This window comes from Pituophis catenifer, unplaced genomic scaffold (assembly GCF_029215685.1).
Source record: "Pituophis catenifer annectens isolate HBS135680 unplaced genomic scaffold, rPitCat1.0.hap2 SCAF_16, whole genome shotgun sequence".
NCBI classification, from domain to species: domain Eukaryota; kingdom Metazoa; phylum Chordata; class Lepidosauria; order Squamata; family Colubridae; genus Pituophis; species Pituophis catenifer.
In genome coordinates, this window is record NW_027256896.1 from 12,644,685 (window position 1) to 12,659,124 (window position 14,440).

Genomic DNA, 14,440 nt, shown 5'->3' on the forward strand with positions numbered 1-14,440 from the left:
CGTGTTTAATGTTTCAAAGTAAACAAACAAACAAAATAAAACAAATAAAGCAGCATGGAAAAAAAGCAATGCAAAATCATGTCCATGTTGTAGGGAAATCAGAATGGAAATGTTCATGAGGTCACTTCAGTGGTGGGTTTCAAGTTTTTTTACTACCGGTTCTGTGGTTGTGGCATGGCTTGGTGGGTGTGGCATGGCTTGGTGGGCGTGGCTTGGCTTGGCGGGCATTGCAGGGGAAGGATACTGTAAGATTTCCATTCCCACACCACTCCAGGGGAAGGATACTGCAAAATCCCCATTTCCTCCTGATCAGCTGGGACTTGGGAGGCAGAGAATAGATGGGAGCTGGGCCAGTCAGAACTTTTACTACTGGTTCTCTGAACTACTCAAAATTTCTGCTACCGGTTCTCCAGAACTGGTCAGAACCTGCTAAAACCCATCTCTGGGTCACTTGTTCTCAACTTGAGAGTATCCAAAGCTTTACTTGCTCTGTTCAGTATATCAGGATAAAAGTCTTATTGATGCTTTTGGATTTTGTAGTTGGAGAAGACTCTTGAGGATACCATGGACAGCCCAGAACAAACAAATGGATCATCAAACCAGTCAACCTTCAGTCCTTACACCCAAGGAACAAATAACCAGGCTCAGGTTACGTACTGTAGTTTGGGCATCTTATCTGAACGCCTACTCTTTAGAAGTATGTAACGCCGAGGAAGATAGAAGGAAAGGGAAGAAGAAGACAACCATCAGCAAGGTAAATTTGCACAATTAAATTGGTGATAGGTGCACCATTGGAAAACCAATAGGACCAAGTCTGGGACAGATGATCCTTGAGAAAATCTATCTGTGGGGTTGGTAAGAGGCGCCATCAACTTGATATCACATAATTCATTAAACTGTTCTGTAGCATTTGCTTCCACATAAATATGCTGAAAATTGCAGCCCAAGGTCTATTTCAAAAGCAATATATACTTCGCATGTTGCTTTGAGTACAGATAACCCTCGACTTATGACTGTTTTTCACACTTAACAACCATTGCAGGATCCCCATGGTCATGTGATCAAAATTCAGGTGCTTGGCGCAACTGGCATGTGTTTATGAGTCATTGCACTGTCCCAGGGTCATGTGATCCCATTTGTGACTTCCCAGCCAACTTCTTGACAAGCAAATTCAATAGGAGATACCAAATTTGCTTCATGACCACATGATTCACTTAACAACTGTGGCAAAAAAGATCCTAAAATGGGGCTCAACTCACTTAACAACTGCCGTGCTTAACAACAGAAATTTTGGACTCAATTGTGATCATGAGTTGAGGATTATCTGTAGTGTATCGTTAAAAGATCATTATTGTGATTTGTGCTTCTTTTTTTACATTCTCTGAGAAAGGAGGAATTAAGCTTTATATTCAATGCGTGCAAATAAAATAAATAAAATAAAAAATACCAAATAAAATACCATGTAATACCGCAAGATCTTCTCTCTAGTGCAACAGAAGTGGGTTTTCCTCACAATTCTGTACATATAGTATATATACATGGATTGTATTTTTATGCAATATGCCCTTGAGGTGTTGTTTTCTGCATTGGCCCTTTGAAAATAATATCCCCTTGGAGATCTGCAGGGCTCCTACAATGCCCATCTTTAAGAGTACTTTTAAAAATAGCTTTTTCTGCAGGCTTTGAGTTGGATAGACAAGGCCCTTTGTTGTTGGAAACACGATTGAAGGACTTTACTCCTAAATAGTTGTTTTTATTGATCCTGTTTTGTACAGAATTTTGTTTTGTTTCAACTTCGAGAGGCTGCCAGAATCATCTGGACAGGAATGGGCTAGACATTAATTTATTATTTTAATATTATATACAAACCCAAGTGTATACATGTAATAAAGGCAGACAGAGGGGGGGGAAATCACAATAAAATCAGAGAATAACAATAAACCCCGAAGTGACAATAGCCATTAAAATCTTCCTTAGAACTATGTTTCACCAACAGCTTGAACGATAGGATTCCTTTATTAAGAGAGAAAAAGCATCATAAGTGGGATATTACTGTCCATAAAGTCATTTTTATAACCTCACCTGTCCAGGAGATATGACATGAAAAAGAAAGTTAGATAATAAAGTACATTTGGACCAGGGCACCTTATTGCTTTTTGCTTTCTCAAAAAGCAATAAAACTCTCGGCTTTGCAGTTGGCAACGCAGGACAAATGATGAGAGCATCCAGAAGATGGAGAAAGCAGAAAAAAAATGGAGCTTTGGTATAGGAGAAATGTCTTTTGAGCCAAACTTTATTTTCACGTCTGAAATGTCGGAGGCATTATATCTTGGTATCTATGTTGGAAAGCATAAGGTCTCAGTACAGGTAGTCCTTGACTTACAACAGTTCATTTAGTGACCGTTCAACATTGAAAAAAGTGACTTATGACCATTTTTCACACTTATGACCATACCAGCATCTCCACAGTCACGTAATCAAAATTTGGATGCTTGGCAAATGGTTCATATTTATGACGATCGCAGTGTTCCGGGGTCATGTGATCTCCTTTTGCAACCTTCTGACAAGCAAAGTCAACGGGGAAGCCAAATTCACTTAACAACCGTGTTCCTAATTTAGCAGCTGCCGCGATTCACTTAATGATTGTGGCAAGAAAGGTAGTAAAATAGAGTAAAACTCACTTAACAAATGTTTCACTTAGCAACATAAATTTTGGGCTCTGTTGAGGACTACCTGTATCTAGAACTTATTTAAATTTCAGGAGCCTGGATAGCTCAACAGACTAATAGCCTGTTATTAACATTCAGCTGTCTGCAATTATTGCATGTTCGAATCTCCCCAGGCTCAAGGTTGACTCAGCCTTCCATCCTTTCTAAGGTAGGTAAATTGAGGACCCGGTTTGTGGTGGCAATAAGCTGACTTTGTATAAAATATACAAAAGTATGAAGGCTATTGCTTAACGCATTGTAAGCCGCCCTGAGTCTCCGGAGAAGGGCGGCATATAAATCTAATAAAAATAAAAATAAATAAAAAATAAAAACTGTTTGTAACTTGTACAAAACTAAGGAAATGCATAGGAGAGCTATTCTAGTCAATTATTGCTTGCCAGTACAATCATATTACAAAATATAACATTATTGAATTCAGTGTTATTACTTAGTATTGAACTACCTTTTTCAGTCTGATGTCTTTCCAATTCCTTCAAGTGCAAAAACATTCATGCATATTTTTTTTTGTTTAAAAGGCAGCACACAATTTCTTTTCTGCCATCTCCAATGCTCTTCCTGTTTCATCTTTCTTACCCTTTCTATACATCTGTAAAATCCCTGTAATTCCTCAGAAATGGTTTGATCTCCGCTGCCTGTTATCTGCTCTCATGCTTTTGTATAGAAAGTATAGGGTTGAACTATGCTCCGGAGCAAAGCTTTGCATTGTAGAAAAATTACCTCTACATAGCTACATGCACTGTGACAGTCAGCTATTGATATAATTGTACAACCTCAGAGGTTTCTTTTAATCAATGTCCCTAGCATTTGGAAAGCTTCAAGGACATAGTTAAGGAAGAAGTACTTAAGTGAAACCACTAGCTGGACCTTGTACCAAAGAGCTTCTATGAAAAACAGCTTTCTTTTGTCCTGTTTCTTCTGTATATTTTGGAATATAAAGAGAATACAGTGGCGTATTACGTTGCAAACTCACCATGCAATATTCTAACAATGTTTCTAGGATGTAGAATACCAGAAACAGTACAAACTAAACAAGCCTTTTAAATTAAAATTACATGTGTGTATAATCACAGGTACGGGACATATAAGAAGATAAATATGTTACTGCTTTCCCCCCAAACTTTCTTATTTTGTCATCTTCTTTTTATCAGTCAAAATTCTCTCTGATTCAATATGGCTTTCTTTTAGAGGTAGTTACTGCATCGGTTATTTGCTGCTTCATTCTGATGACTCAGTTTCCATTTTCTGGGCCCAAATGGCCTAACGCATGACCTAAGGAAAGAGGAGGAACAGCTGCAAATAGTACATTTTTTTTTCCTCAATCAGTCTCAAATCCAATTAAATGCTGCAGCTCCCTACCAGGCTGAGGAATTGTTTCATTTCACGCATGATAACTCAGAGCCAGGGAGAAATCTAACTAGATTATATCACATCCCTTGTTTCTTCTGTTTTCTGTATTGCTGCTCTTTAAAACCTCAGCTACATGTAAAAAAAGGAAAGCGCGACTTCTGAATGGTATTGATCTTCATAAATCAACGGGAAAGGGTATTCCTGCCAACAAATATGTCCCCTCCCACAGAGGTAATGCTGTGAGCCTGTGATTTCCAATAATAATGAGACAAGGGAGCTGTCCAGCAGAGAGAGAGAGAAAAAAAAGAAATCAGAGCGGAGCTGTCCAGCTAAGTAGTTAGATGGTGAGCCGAGAATAAGAACAGATCAGAAGAAGTTTACAAGAACAAGAGACGGATATTTGTGGAAAGACAGTATTCCAGTTGGAAACACTAGGTTGATCCAGGGGGAAAAAAAACCCCAGGCCCTGCATTTGTGGGAAAAATGCTAGGAAGAAAGAAAAATATGTGCTGGAAGATTTTACAAGCAAATCTGGCATCTGCTAATCCTTTTTAGACGTTGTTGTGACTTCGGTTCACTTAGTCATTACAGGACACAATTATTCTCAAACAAAACTATTTTATTATAACAGCTGAGAATTATGTACATTCCCAGCTTAGTCCAAATTAATTCCAAAACAAATCCTTCAGAAAAAGTCCTTCGGGCTTATCACAAACCTTTATCTTCTTTGGCACCCTGCCAAAGGCCTTTCTTGACAAAGCCCCATGAAGTTCAGAAACAAGAAACACTGACTGGAAAACAGATTTAGCAACATTGCTTTCCTACAAAGAGCCCAAGAGCCTTTGCTGCTCTTTTAAGCCTTATGGAGGGGCCAATCATCTCCTGGCCTTACTCCCGAGTCGTCCTTTTTGCTTTAGCTGCTCTTGCTTTCTGGCAGCTCTGTGCATGCATGCACTAGGAACAGGCTCCTCCTGTTCCTCTGCCTCTCTGCTGTCTGACTCTGCGGGCTCCGGAGTCCACACATTGCTCCCAGATGGCCCTGGCCCTATCTCTGCCTCCGATGCAGAGCCCTTGTCTGGGCCTTCCCCTGACTCCAGGACTGGCCCATAGTCCTCCCCAGCTTCCTCACTGTCCGACTCCACTGCTAGCTCCGCGGGCTACTGGCAGACCACAACAGACATCAGCTCAAAACTTTCCTATAGAAGGGATGCTAGGAACCAAGATTCAGGGTGTTGTGTGAATACAGGCATAATAATTTAATTAGCTGTTTTACACTCCATGCCACTGCCACTGTTGTTCCTGCAGTTGGTGAAATTGTGGTAGAGACCCAGCAATAGGCATTAAAGAATGAGAGTTTAGGTTATATTGCTGGCTTCTAAGGTAGAAGAGCATATAAATCCAATAAATAAATAAATAAATAAATAAAACAGGATGTGAGGTTGGGATGTACTTCACATTAATTATCAAGGAACGCTTATCAGGCCATGTCAATTATTCAGGACACAAGATATTCCTCTGCGGTGCAGGCTATTATGTGCATGGAAAGATGAGAGAATAGTAATGACTCAGCTCTTCCTACGATGATATCTCTTGGGAATTGGCGGCCTAAGAGAAAAAATAAACTTTCCCGTTGCTTGACTATCATGCTTTCCCCACAAAAGAGCAACAAATCAAATTGTCACCAGACATTCGAATCATTCTTCTGGGTCGTTGTCTCTCCATTATAAAATCTCCTAAGTGACTTGTAAAAAAAAAAAAAATGGAATAAAGTCCATGCCAAAAGAAAAAAATGCTGTGCATAATAGTTGTGTAGGTCCCATCTTAGAGAGGTTTCGCAAATAGAAAAGAACATGTTACTCTTATATGCAGAACTGGAAAATCCAAAAGCATTTCATAGAGATGGGTGCATTTTATGGCTGGATTAGACAGCAATTTTAAACATTAGCTATTAACCTGAATCTGTATAGTTCTCAGAAATAATCCCCTCTCCCTGTGCTGTTATACAATTCCACCAGTGTGCACGACAGAGGAAGAGGCTGAAAACATCCATCCGTCTACTCTGCAGTGAGATTTATTCCATTAAACTCTTACTTTCCTTCCACAGTCTAGTCTAGTAGCAGTTATTCTAAGTGGTTGTAGGCCAGAGAAAAATTGGAAGCCAGACAATCTGATGGTGCAGCTGAAAGTTGAGTTCCTTTTGGTATCTGAGAACAGTTTCTTCTCATGTCAGCTATTACAAGTCATTTAGCTGTAATAGTTCACCAAATTTCCTTTTTCCTTCTTTCTGCCATTATCTTTTTATGTTTTTCATATTATAAGCCTCCAGGCAGGGACAGACTGTTACTAACTTTGTGCATGCTGCTTTTTAGATAATTCTTTCTGCAATATAATTATCTGCTATAACATTCAGTTATAGGGACGCGGTGGCTCAGTGGCTAAGATGCCGAGCTTGTCGATTGAAAGGTCGGCAGTTCAGCAGTTCGAATCCCTAGTGCCGTGTAAGGGGGTGAGCTCCCGTTCCTTGTCCCAGCTTCTGCCAACCTAGCAGTTCAAAAGCACGTAAAAAAATGCAAGTAGAAAAATAGGGACCACCTTTGGTAGGAAGGTCACAGCGCTCCGTGCGCCTTTGGCGTTGAGTCATGCTGGCCACATGACCACGGAGATGTCTTTGGACAGCGCTGTCTTTTCGGCTTTGAAATGGAGATGAGCACCACCCCCTAGAGTCGGGAATGACTAGCACATACATGCAAGGGGAACCTTTACCTTATAAAATTCAAATCTGACTTAGATGATCAGTTCTGCTATACAGTATTCAGCCTGCTAATTATTATTTTTTTAACTGTGGACAGGGTATGTTTCCTACCAGTCAGCTGGTTTATTTATTTCGTTGAAAATCAGTAGAGGCCAAAACTTGGAAAAAGGAATAAGTAAGCAAAAAACCATTTGTGAAGAGCTTGATTGCATCAAAGTTGTAGTCAATATGTTAGCAATTAGCACAATACAATATTGGCACAGACATGTGTCTTGTAAGAGTTATAAATTGCATACTTGAGGTTACTGAAGAATCCCCAAGGAGTTTCTGCAGGTACATATTGTGTGCCATTCTATAACAGAAAGGCCAAGAAAAGGTCTTTATAGAGACATGGGCAGAGGAAAAAAAAATGTTATTCTTATTTCAATTATCAGGTTGACCCCGTGATAGGACTAAGCTGAAGACACCATAGAACTGAGCCAGATCAGAGTAAAAACCCTGAGCCAAGTAAAACTGTAATTGATCAAGTGGTCTGGATTGGATAATTGGATCTGTTGCTTGAAAACTCTGGGAATCGCAGTCCTAATGCATCTGGATGGCATAAGGCATGGAATAAATGCAGCACAGTAATGTATTTTGTTGGAGTCAACTTTAAAAGAACACACACACATTATTATTATTCATTTTATCCACATTTGATGGCCAGCAAAGTAAAATGTGAGACAGTAGAGGATAGATAGAACATGTGATGAAAAAAAAATCTGCAAAATGTGATAGAATTAAGATAGGACAAATTAATTTTTCAACTTCCAGCACAGCCACGGTCATCCCTAAATATGAAAATAGCCACTTTTAAAACACTTAATTATATAACCCATTATATGTTAGCAAAATACTTACTGTTGATAATTTCTTGTGTTGGTAGGAGTATCCAACAGTTTCCCCAAACTTCCTAGAGAATTTTTTTTCATTTGCTTTCTTCAAAGCATATGTGCATTTCTGGACATTTTTTATTTCTTTTTACCTTATCTATTTTGTGCATGTGGGATTAGTTAAAATCCAACTAATAAATAAAGCCCCAAACATTTTGATATCAGCTATCCAAAACTCCATTCTACAGAGATCCTGACAAATCCATCCACAGCCTTGAACAGTATTTTACAGCTCTTTCATAAACAGGGAAAAAGGGTTTCCCTTGAGTGTTTTTGGCTCCCTCTTTTTTGCCTTCTGTCTCTTCAGAACCCAGATGCTTTACAATCAGTGTCGGATCCTCCTAATGCCTCATTGATTAGTCATTTGGGAAGTGGTGTGTGAGTGTATGTGTTGGGAGAAGGATTATATTACATGCCTCTGGATATGCAGTTAATTTCAACTCCTGTTCTTTGCTGAGATGGTAGTAAGACTCTCTCAGATGAATCTTTTACTGTTTGCTCTTGAGTCATGCAGAGGGACTTCCTATTAATAAAAACCTAAATGATACATACTGTATCTCCCCCAAAGATCACATAAACCATCAGAAAAGAAAGCAAAACCAGAATCGTTGAAAGAGAGAGCAAATGCTTTAAAACTGCTATCAAATAAAAACACAATTCACCATGCCATAATGGCAGTCGGTTTGAGACTAGGTTGCCTGCTTAAACTCAGTCTTACATTCTAATGGAGGAATTAGAATCTGGAGAAGCTAGAACTGTTCTCTAAGAAGGCTATTACACAGTATTGTAAAATCAGTAAAATGGTTATTGTGGGCTGTTGTAAATACAACTACCCAGAGTCTCTAGGACTTGGGCTGTGTACAAATGTAATTGTAAATATAGAAGTAACAGCCTTATTATGTTTTGTCAAGGACATTGCAGCTGTCTAAGAGCACAATTTAATATATTGTGATGCTTGCTAATGAAGTTATTCCAGAGAGTTTGGTTGAATTGAATCTAATGCACTGGAACAACTGCTTAATGGCAATTTTTTTCTCCCCTTAAAAAAAAAAGGAAGCATAATCCATCAGGAATGTATCTTTGTAGGAGTGAGACATATTCATCCATATGGTGGCAAAAATCATAGGCCTTTGGGTAGCAGCTTTTCCAATTAATAATTTTTATTAAAAGCTTTTGTGAGGTATCAATGACATCTGTTAAAGTGAGCTGCAACTCATGAAAACTTATGCCTTTTAATAAAAATTGTTAATTGGAAAAGGTGCTACCAGTCTTAGGAATATACTGCATCCAGTTTGGGTTGCCATGATGTAAAAAAGATGTGGAGACTCTAGAAAGAGTGCAGAGAAGAGCAACCAAGAGGATTAGGGGACTGGAGGCTAAAACATATGAAGAACAGTTGCAGGAACTGGGCATGTCTAGTTTAATGAAAAGAAGGACTAGGGGAGACATGATAGCAGTCTTCCAATATCTCAGGGTCTACCACAAAGAAGAGGGAGTCAAGCTATTCTCCAAAGCACCTGAGGGTAGAACAAGAAGCAATGGGTGGAAACTAACTTAGAACTAAGGAGAAATTTCCTGACAGTTAGAAGAATTAATCAGCGGAACAACTTGCCTCCAGAAATTGTGAATGCTCCAACACTGAAAGTTTTTAAGAAGATGTTGGATAACCATTTGTCTGAAGTGTTGTAGGGTTTCCTGCCTAAGCAGGGGGTTGGACTAGAAGACCTTCAAGGTCCCTTCCAACTCTGTTATTCTATTTTTAATATTATCTTGTGCAAGCCCCATTTCAATTACTGGAAGAGTTTAAAATCAACTGTACCTAGAAGCAGTTCTTTGCGGGATCAAACCATTACTGCTAGATAAACATAGGTTTACTGTTAAACTATTAGGATATAAATAAGGCACACTATTTAACACCTCAGTGAGTAAAAATAGATAGATAGTAGCAGGAAGATTAATTTTCATTCACATCATAGAATAGAGCAGCATGGGGGGGTGAAGCTGCAGAGAAACTAATAGGGAGATTATTGTTGGTGATAACCAGTATAACTTCATTTAGCTGCAATTTAATTTTACTCACAGACTGGTAAAGAGATAGCTTACTGAGCTAATCAGACCACAAGTCTATTATATGAAATATTTCTTTATTAAAGGTAATGTATGGACACGGACATTAGCCACAAGGGTTTTTTCTTCTATATATTTTATATTTTAAGAGAAAAAGAAACTTTGAACAATCAATGTAATAGTAAAATATGGTCTTAATACTATTCCTACTCCTAGGATATGCAGATGGGTTTTAGTCTGTCCTTTCAGACTGACATTTCTTAATTTTCTTTCATATGATGCAAGAATGCATCCCAAGTGTATTTCATTTAGCCCAGTAATAACTTTTATGATGGGGAAACCGTTTTGCATTATCAGATAGAAAGCATATTCCATCCATCAGCCATGTAATTGAATGGGAAATAACGGATGAATGTATTTACTCTTAGTGTAACTTAGATGGAGGCTTTAAATAAGTGGCATATGTAATAACACAATCTTATGTTGTGGTGTAAATCAGAGTGTTTAGTGGGCTTTATCGAACGTGGGGATTGTATTTTATAATTTCATAACTGGAAACAGACTTGGCTCAAAGTCAGATATTTAAACCATTTGAACAAACATCATTCTGTTTATCTTTGGGGAAATATTTTATCATTTAACATTTTGAAGCTGTAAATTGCCTCGGAAAAGATTATATACAGTATTAAAAATGCCATTACTGATTCTATACATTACTAATTGTATACATTTGAGAAAAAGTTGTCCTAAGTAAAAGAGCTTGTTCCGGTAATTAATGCCAGCATCTTCTTAGAAGAGATTTTTCATTCCATTTTCATTCACACAAAATGAGGAATGATTCTTTTGGGATGACTTAAAATTAACGGACAAATTTGGAAGCAGCATCCAAAGGTTTTCTTCAAGGCTCTGAAAGTCCTGGTCAAAATATTAATTTGAGACATTCCCCCCCCTTTTTTTTTATAATTGTATCCTATGTTAATAGAATTTCCTCCCTCCATTTATCTATCAATATCAATAGTCCAACAAGGAGTGTGTGAGAAATTCTTAATACGGTATTGAAATGGGATTTTAATCAATTTATACAATTTCCTTGAGTGAAAAATTACCTATCTATTTGTTCATTTCCAGTACTAAGCTATACCTTTGAGGTAGTGGTGGAATTCAATTTTTTTTACTACCGGTTCTGTGGGCGTGGCTTGGTGAGCATGGTGTGGCTTGGCTTGGTAGGCGTGGCAGGGGAAGGATACTGAAAAATCCCCATTCCCTCCCCACTCCTGGGGAAGGATATTGCAAAATCCCCATTCCCTCCCCACTCCTGGAGGAAGAATATTGCAAAATCTCCATTCCCTCCCCACTCCTGGACGAAGGATACTGCAAAATCCCCATTCCCACCCCACTCCTGGGGGAAGGATATTGCAAAATCCCCATTCTCACCCCACTCCTGGGGGAAGGATATTGCAAAATCTCCACTCTGGGACCAGCCAGAGGTGACATTTGCCGGTTCTCTGAACTACTCAAAATTTCCGCTACCGGTTCTCCAGAACCCGTCAGAACCTGCTGGATTTCACCCCTGCATCAAGCCCAAAGAAAGTCCGGAATAGATCCCGGGCAGCGGGTTGGTCTAGTCCCTTCCAAGTTCCATCCCTATTATTCTAGCTTCTGATAGCTCTGAAGAGCTCCTCCTCCTCCTCCTCCTCCTCCTCCTCCTCCTCCTCCTCCTCTTCTTCTTCTTCTTCTTCTTCTTCTTCTTCTTCTTCTTCTTCTTCTTCTTCTTCTTCTTTCTTCTTTCTTCTTTCTTCTTTCTTCTTCTTCTTCTTCTTCTTCTTCCATGCCCCAGTCCAGAGATTTCATGAATGAAAGCTCCATCCCTGCGTGGGGAAGGGGGCTCCCCAGAGACCCCCCCCCCCTTCTCAGCCTCCCCTCCGGGAAGAGCCGGCGCCTGCCCGTCCGCCCGCCCGCCTCTGCCTCTCTGCTGCGCCTGTGCGCGCAAGGCAGGAGCGCCAGGGAGAGGCGGGCGTCGGGAGTGGCCAGTGGCGCAGGGCAGGGGCGAGCGGGGGTGGGCAGAGCCGAGCGAGCGAGCGCCGGAGAAGGTGTGGGGGGGGGGGAGACCGAAGCCGAGGCCGGGGTAGCATCATCACCGCCGCCGCTGCTGCCTCCGTCCATCTTCTGCAAGCCGGCGGGGCCGAGCAGGTGCGGCGGCGGAGGGGGAAGCGCGCATCGGCGGCGGCGGCGCCTCCGCCAAGATGTTGGAGATCCAGCTGGACGATGGCGGCGTCGGCGGCTACCCGGGGGACGACTACTGCTCGGGCTCGGTGATGTCGGAGCGCGTCTCGGGCCTGGCCAACAGCATCTACCGCGAGTTCGAGCGCCTGATCCGCTGCTACGACGAGGAGGTGGTCAAAGAGCTGATGCCGCTGGTGGTGACGGTGCTGGAGAACCTCGACTCGGTGCTGACCGACAACCAGGAGCACGAGGTGGAGCTGGAGCTGCTGCGGGAAGACAACGAGCAGCTGCTCACCCAGTACGAGCGGGAGAAGGCGCTGCGCAAGCAGGCCGAGGAGGTGAGCCAGACGGGCAGAGACCCCTTCTCTTCCCCCACTCCGGCAGGGCCAGCCGGAGGCCCGGACTTGGCTGCGGAGCTCGGGGTGGGAAGGCTACGAGGCCTCTCCGGCCGTCTGACTCCGCAGCAGAGCTTTTCCTCCGTTGCAGCTGAACATCCCTCCCTTCCTCCCCATCCTTACCACCAGATCAGAGCCATCGGAGGAGTAGCAGCTTCTTCTGTGTGGCAGGAACAACATAGTGCTGATTTATTATGCTAGGAGCTTTGGACCCATTCCTTGAGTGGGGGTGTGGGGTGAGGGGCAGAAGCTCCAGCTATTCAGCTGTTTTCAGGCTGGGGCTGTGTCTGAAAGAAGGCTCTGACTGGCTGTTTCTCTTAGGGTGGATTAAAGACAAATTTTAAAAAAATGAAAGCAGGTGTAGAGAAAAGCATTGGAAGAGGTGGCCTGAATCTGGAGGCATCTCGGAGCTTGAATTGGTTGTGAATTGGCTTTCTTGAAGGGCAAAGAGGAGAAGGGTGGCTTGGAAATCTCCCTTGATTTATGGGGGTAAGAGGGGAAGGAACATGAGGTTGGCTTCCTATGAATAAATGACATAGTTGGGAATAATTCGTTTTCCCCGTCACTTTCCCTCCCAATCCCATCAAATTACACTTCTGGGCCAGCCATCCTTTTTTCCTAGCCTCCAGCGGGACAATCGTCTTTCAGAAGTTTTTTGCTTCTCATTCTAACATCATCAACCTTGATGAGCTGTTCTGCTCAAGATGATAGGAACTGTCATCTAACAATCTGAGAGCTTGTTTGGTCTGGTAATTAAGGCACCAGGTTAGAAACCAGGAGCCGGTGAGTTCTAGTGCCGTTTTAGACATGAAAATTGACTGGGTGACTTTGGCCCAATCACCAGGAGACCATGCGTTCTAGTCCTGCCTTATGCCTGAAAGCCAATTAGGTCAGGGGTCTCTAACCTTGCCAACTTTAAGACTTGTGGACTTCAGCTCCCAGAATTCCTCAGCCAGCACATGCTGGCTGAGGAATTCTGGGAGTTGAAGTCCACAAGTCTTAAAGTTGGCAAGGTTGGAGACCCCTGAGTTAGGTGACTTTGGGCCAATCCCTAGGAGTTGGTAAATTCTAGTCCTGCCTTAGGTATGAAAGCCGGGTGGGTGATTTTGGACCAATCATCAGGAGACCGTGAGTTCTAGTCTCACTTTAGGCATGAAGTTGGTTGAGTGACCTTGGGCTGGCGGGTCTCTCTCAGCCCAAACATCCTCACAGAGTAGTTGTGGGAAAAATAGGAGGAGGAGGAAGTATTAGATATATTCACCTCCTTGAGTTAGTTATTAAAAAAAATAAAGGTGGGATTAAAAAAAAACCCTTAAAAACCCTCCAAAACTAGAGGTTGCTAGATGTGGGAATCGCTGGTATATTATTGAGGCATTCATCCAAATGCCTTTTCCATTCTTTTTGGCAGTCAACCAAATAGATTGGCTTGTCCCCTGTATTAATTCCTGTTTCAAAACTTGATCATTTATCTTTGGAGGACGTCAGAAAGTCACCCAGCTAGTCTTCTGAAAAATATGTTTTTATCTGTCCCGATTTTTGAAAATATGCTCTCTTTTTTTCTCTTTTCTAGATTATCATTTTCAGAAGTTTAGCTTGCTTCCTAGCGATTTGTCCTTTCTTCCATTTAGCATTTGGATGTACCACCATCCATGCCTTTCTTAGCCTAGTGAAAGGAACGTTTGGAGCTGATAAAAATGCCAGCAAAAATATTCTTTCTATCATTGCATGGAATAAAAAGATACATTTGTAAACATAGGAAGAACCAAGCACAAAAGGGACTTTCTTTGGTGGGTGGCAGGTGGCCAGAAAGTACATCTGAATAACTTAGTAAATGCATTTGATCTGCATGAATTTCTTGACTCCTCTAAATTATATTTGAACTGCTATGTGAATCCAGCTGTTCCAGCAACTTGGTTGTTGAGAAAAAAAACCAAAATAGAGCTACAAACCCAAAATCATTTCACCCAGGGACATGATTCATTTAATGTGCTCTGC

The 14,440-nt window shown here is 41.3% G+C and overlaps 1 protein-coding gene across 3 annotated transcripts in view; it reads left to right on the plus strand.

Moving 5' to 3' along the window:
- Positions 1–12,070: 12,070 nt before the first annotated feature.
- The window catches only part of MAPK8IP3 (mitogen-activated protein kinase 8 interacting protein 3), a 66,530-nt gene continuing 64,160 nt past the window's right edge, over positions 12,071–14,440 (plus strand). For all 3 annotated transcript variants that reach the window (XM_070955429.1, XM_070955428.1, XM_070955427.1), the window contains exon 1: positions 12,071–12,388. In XM_070955429.1, coding sequence (XP_070811530.1) covers positions 12,071–12,388 — 318 coding nt within the window. The remainder of the gene's footprint in view (positions 12,389–14,440) is intronic.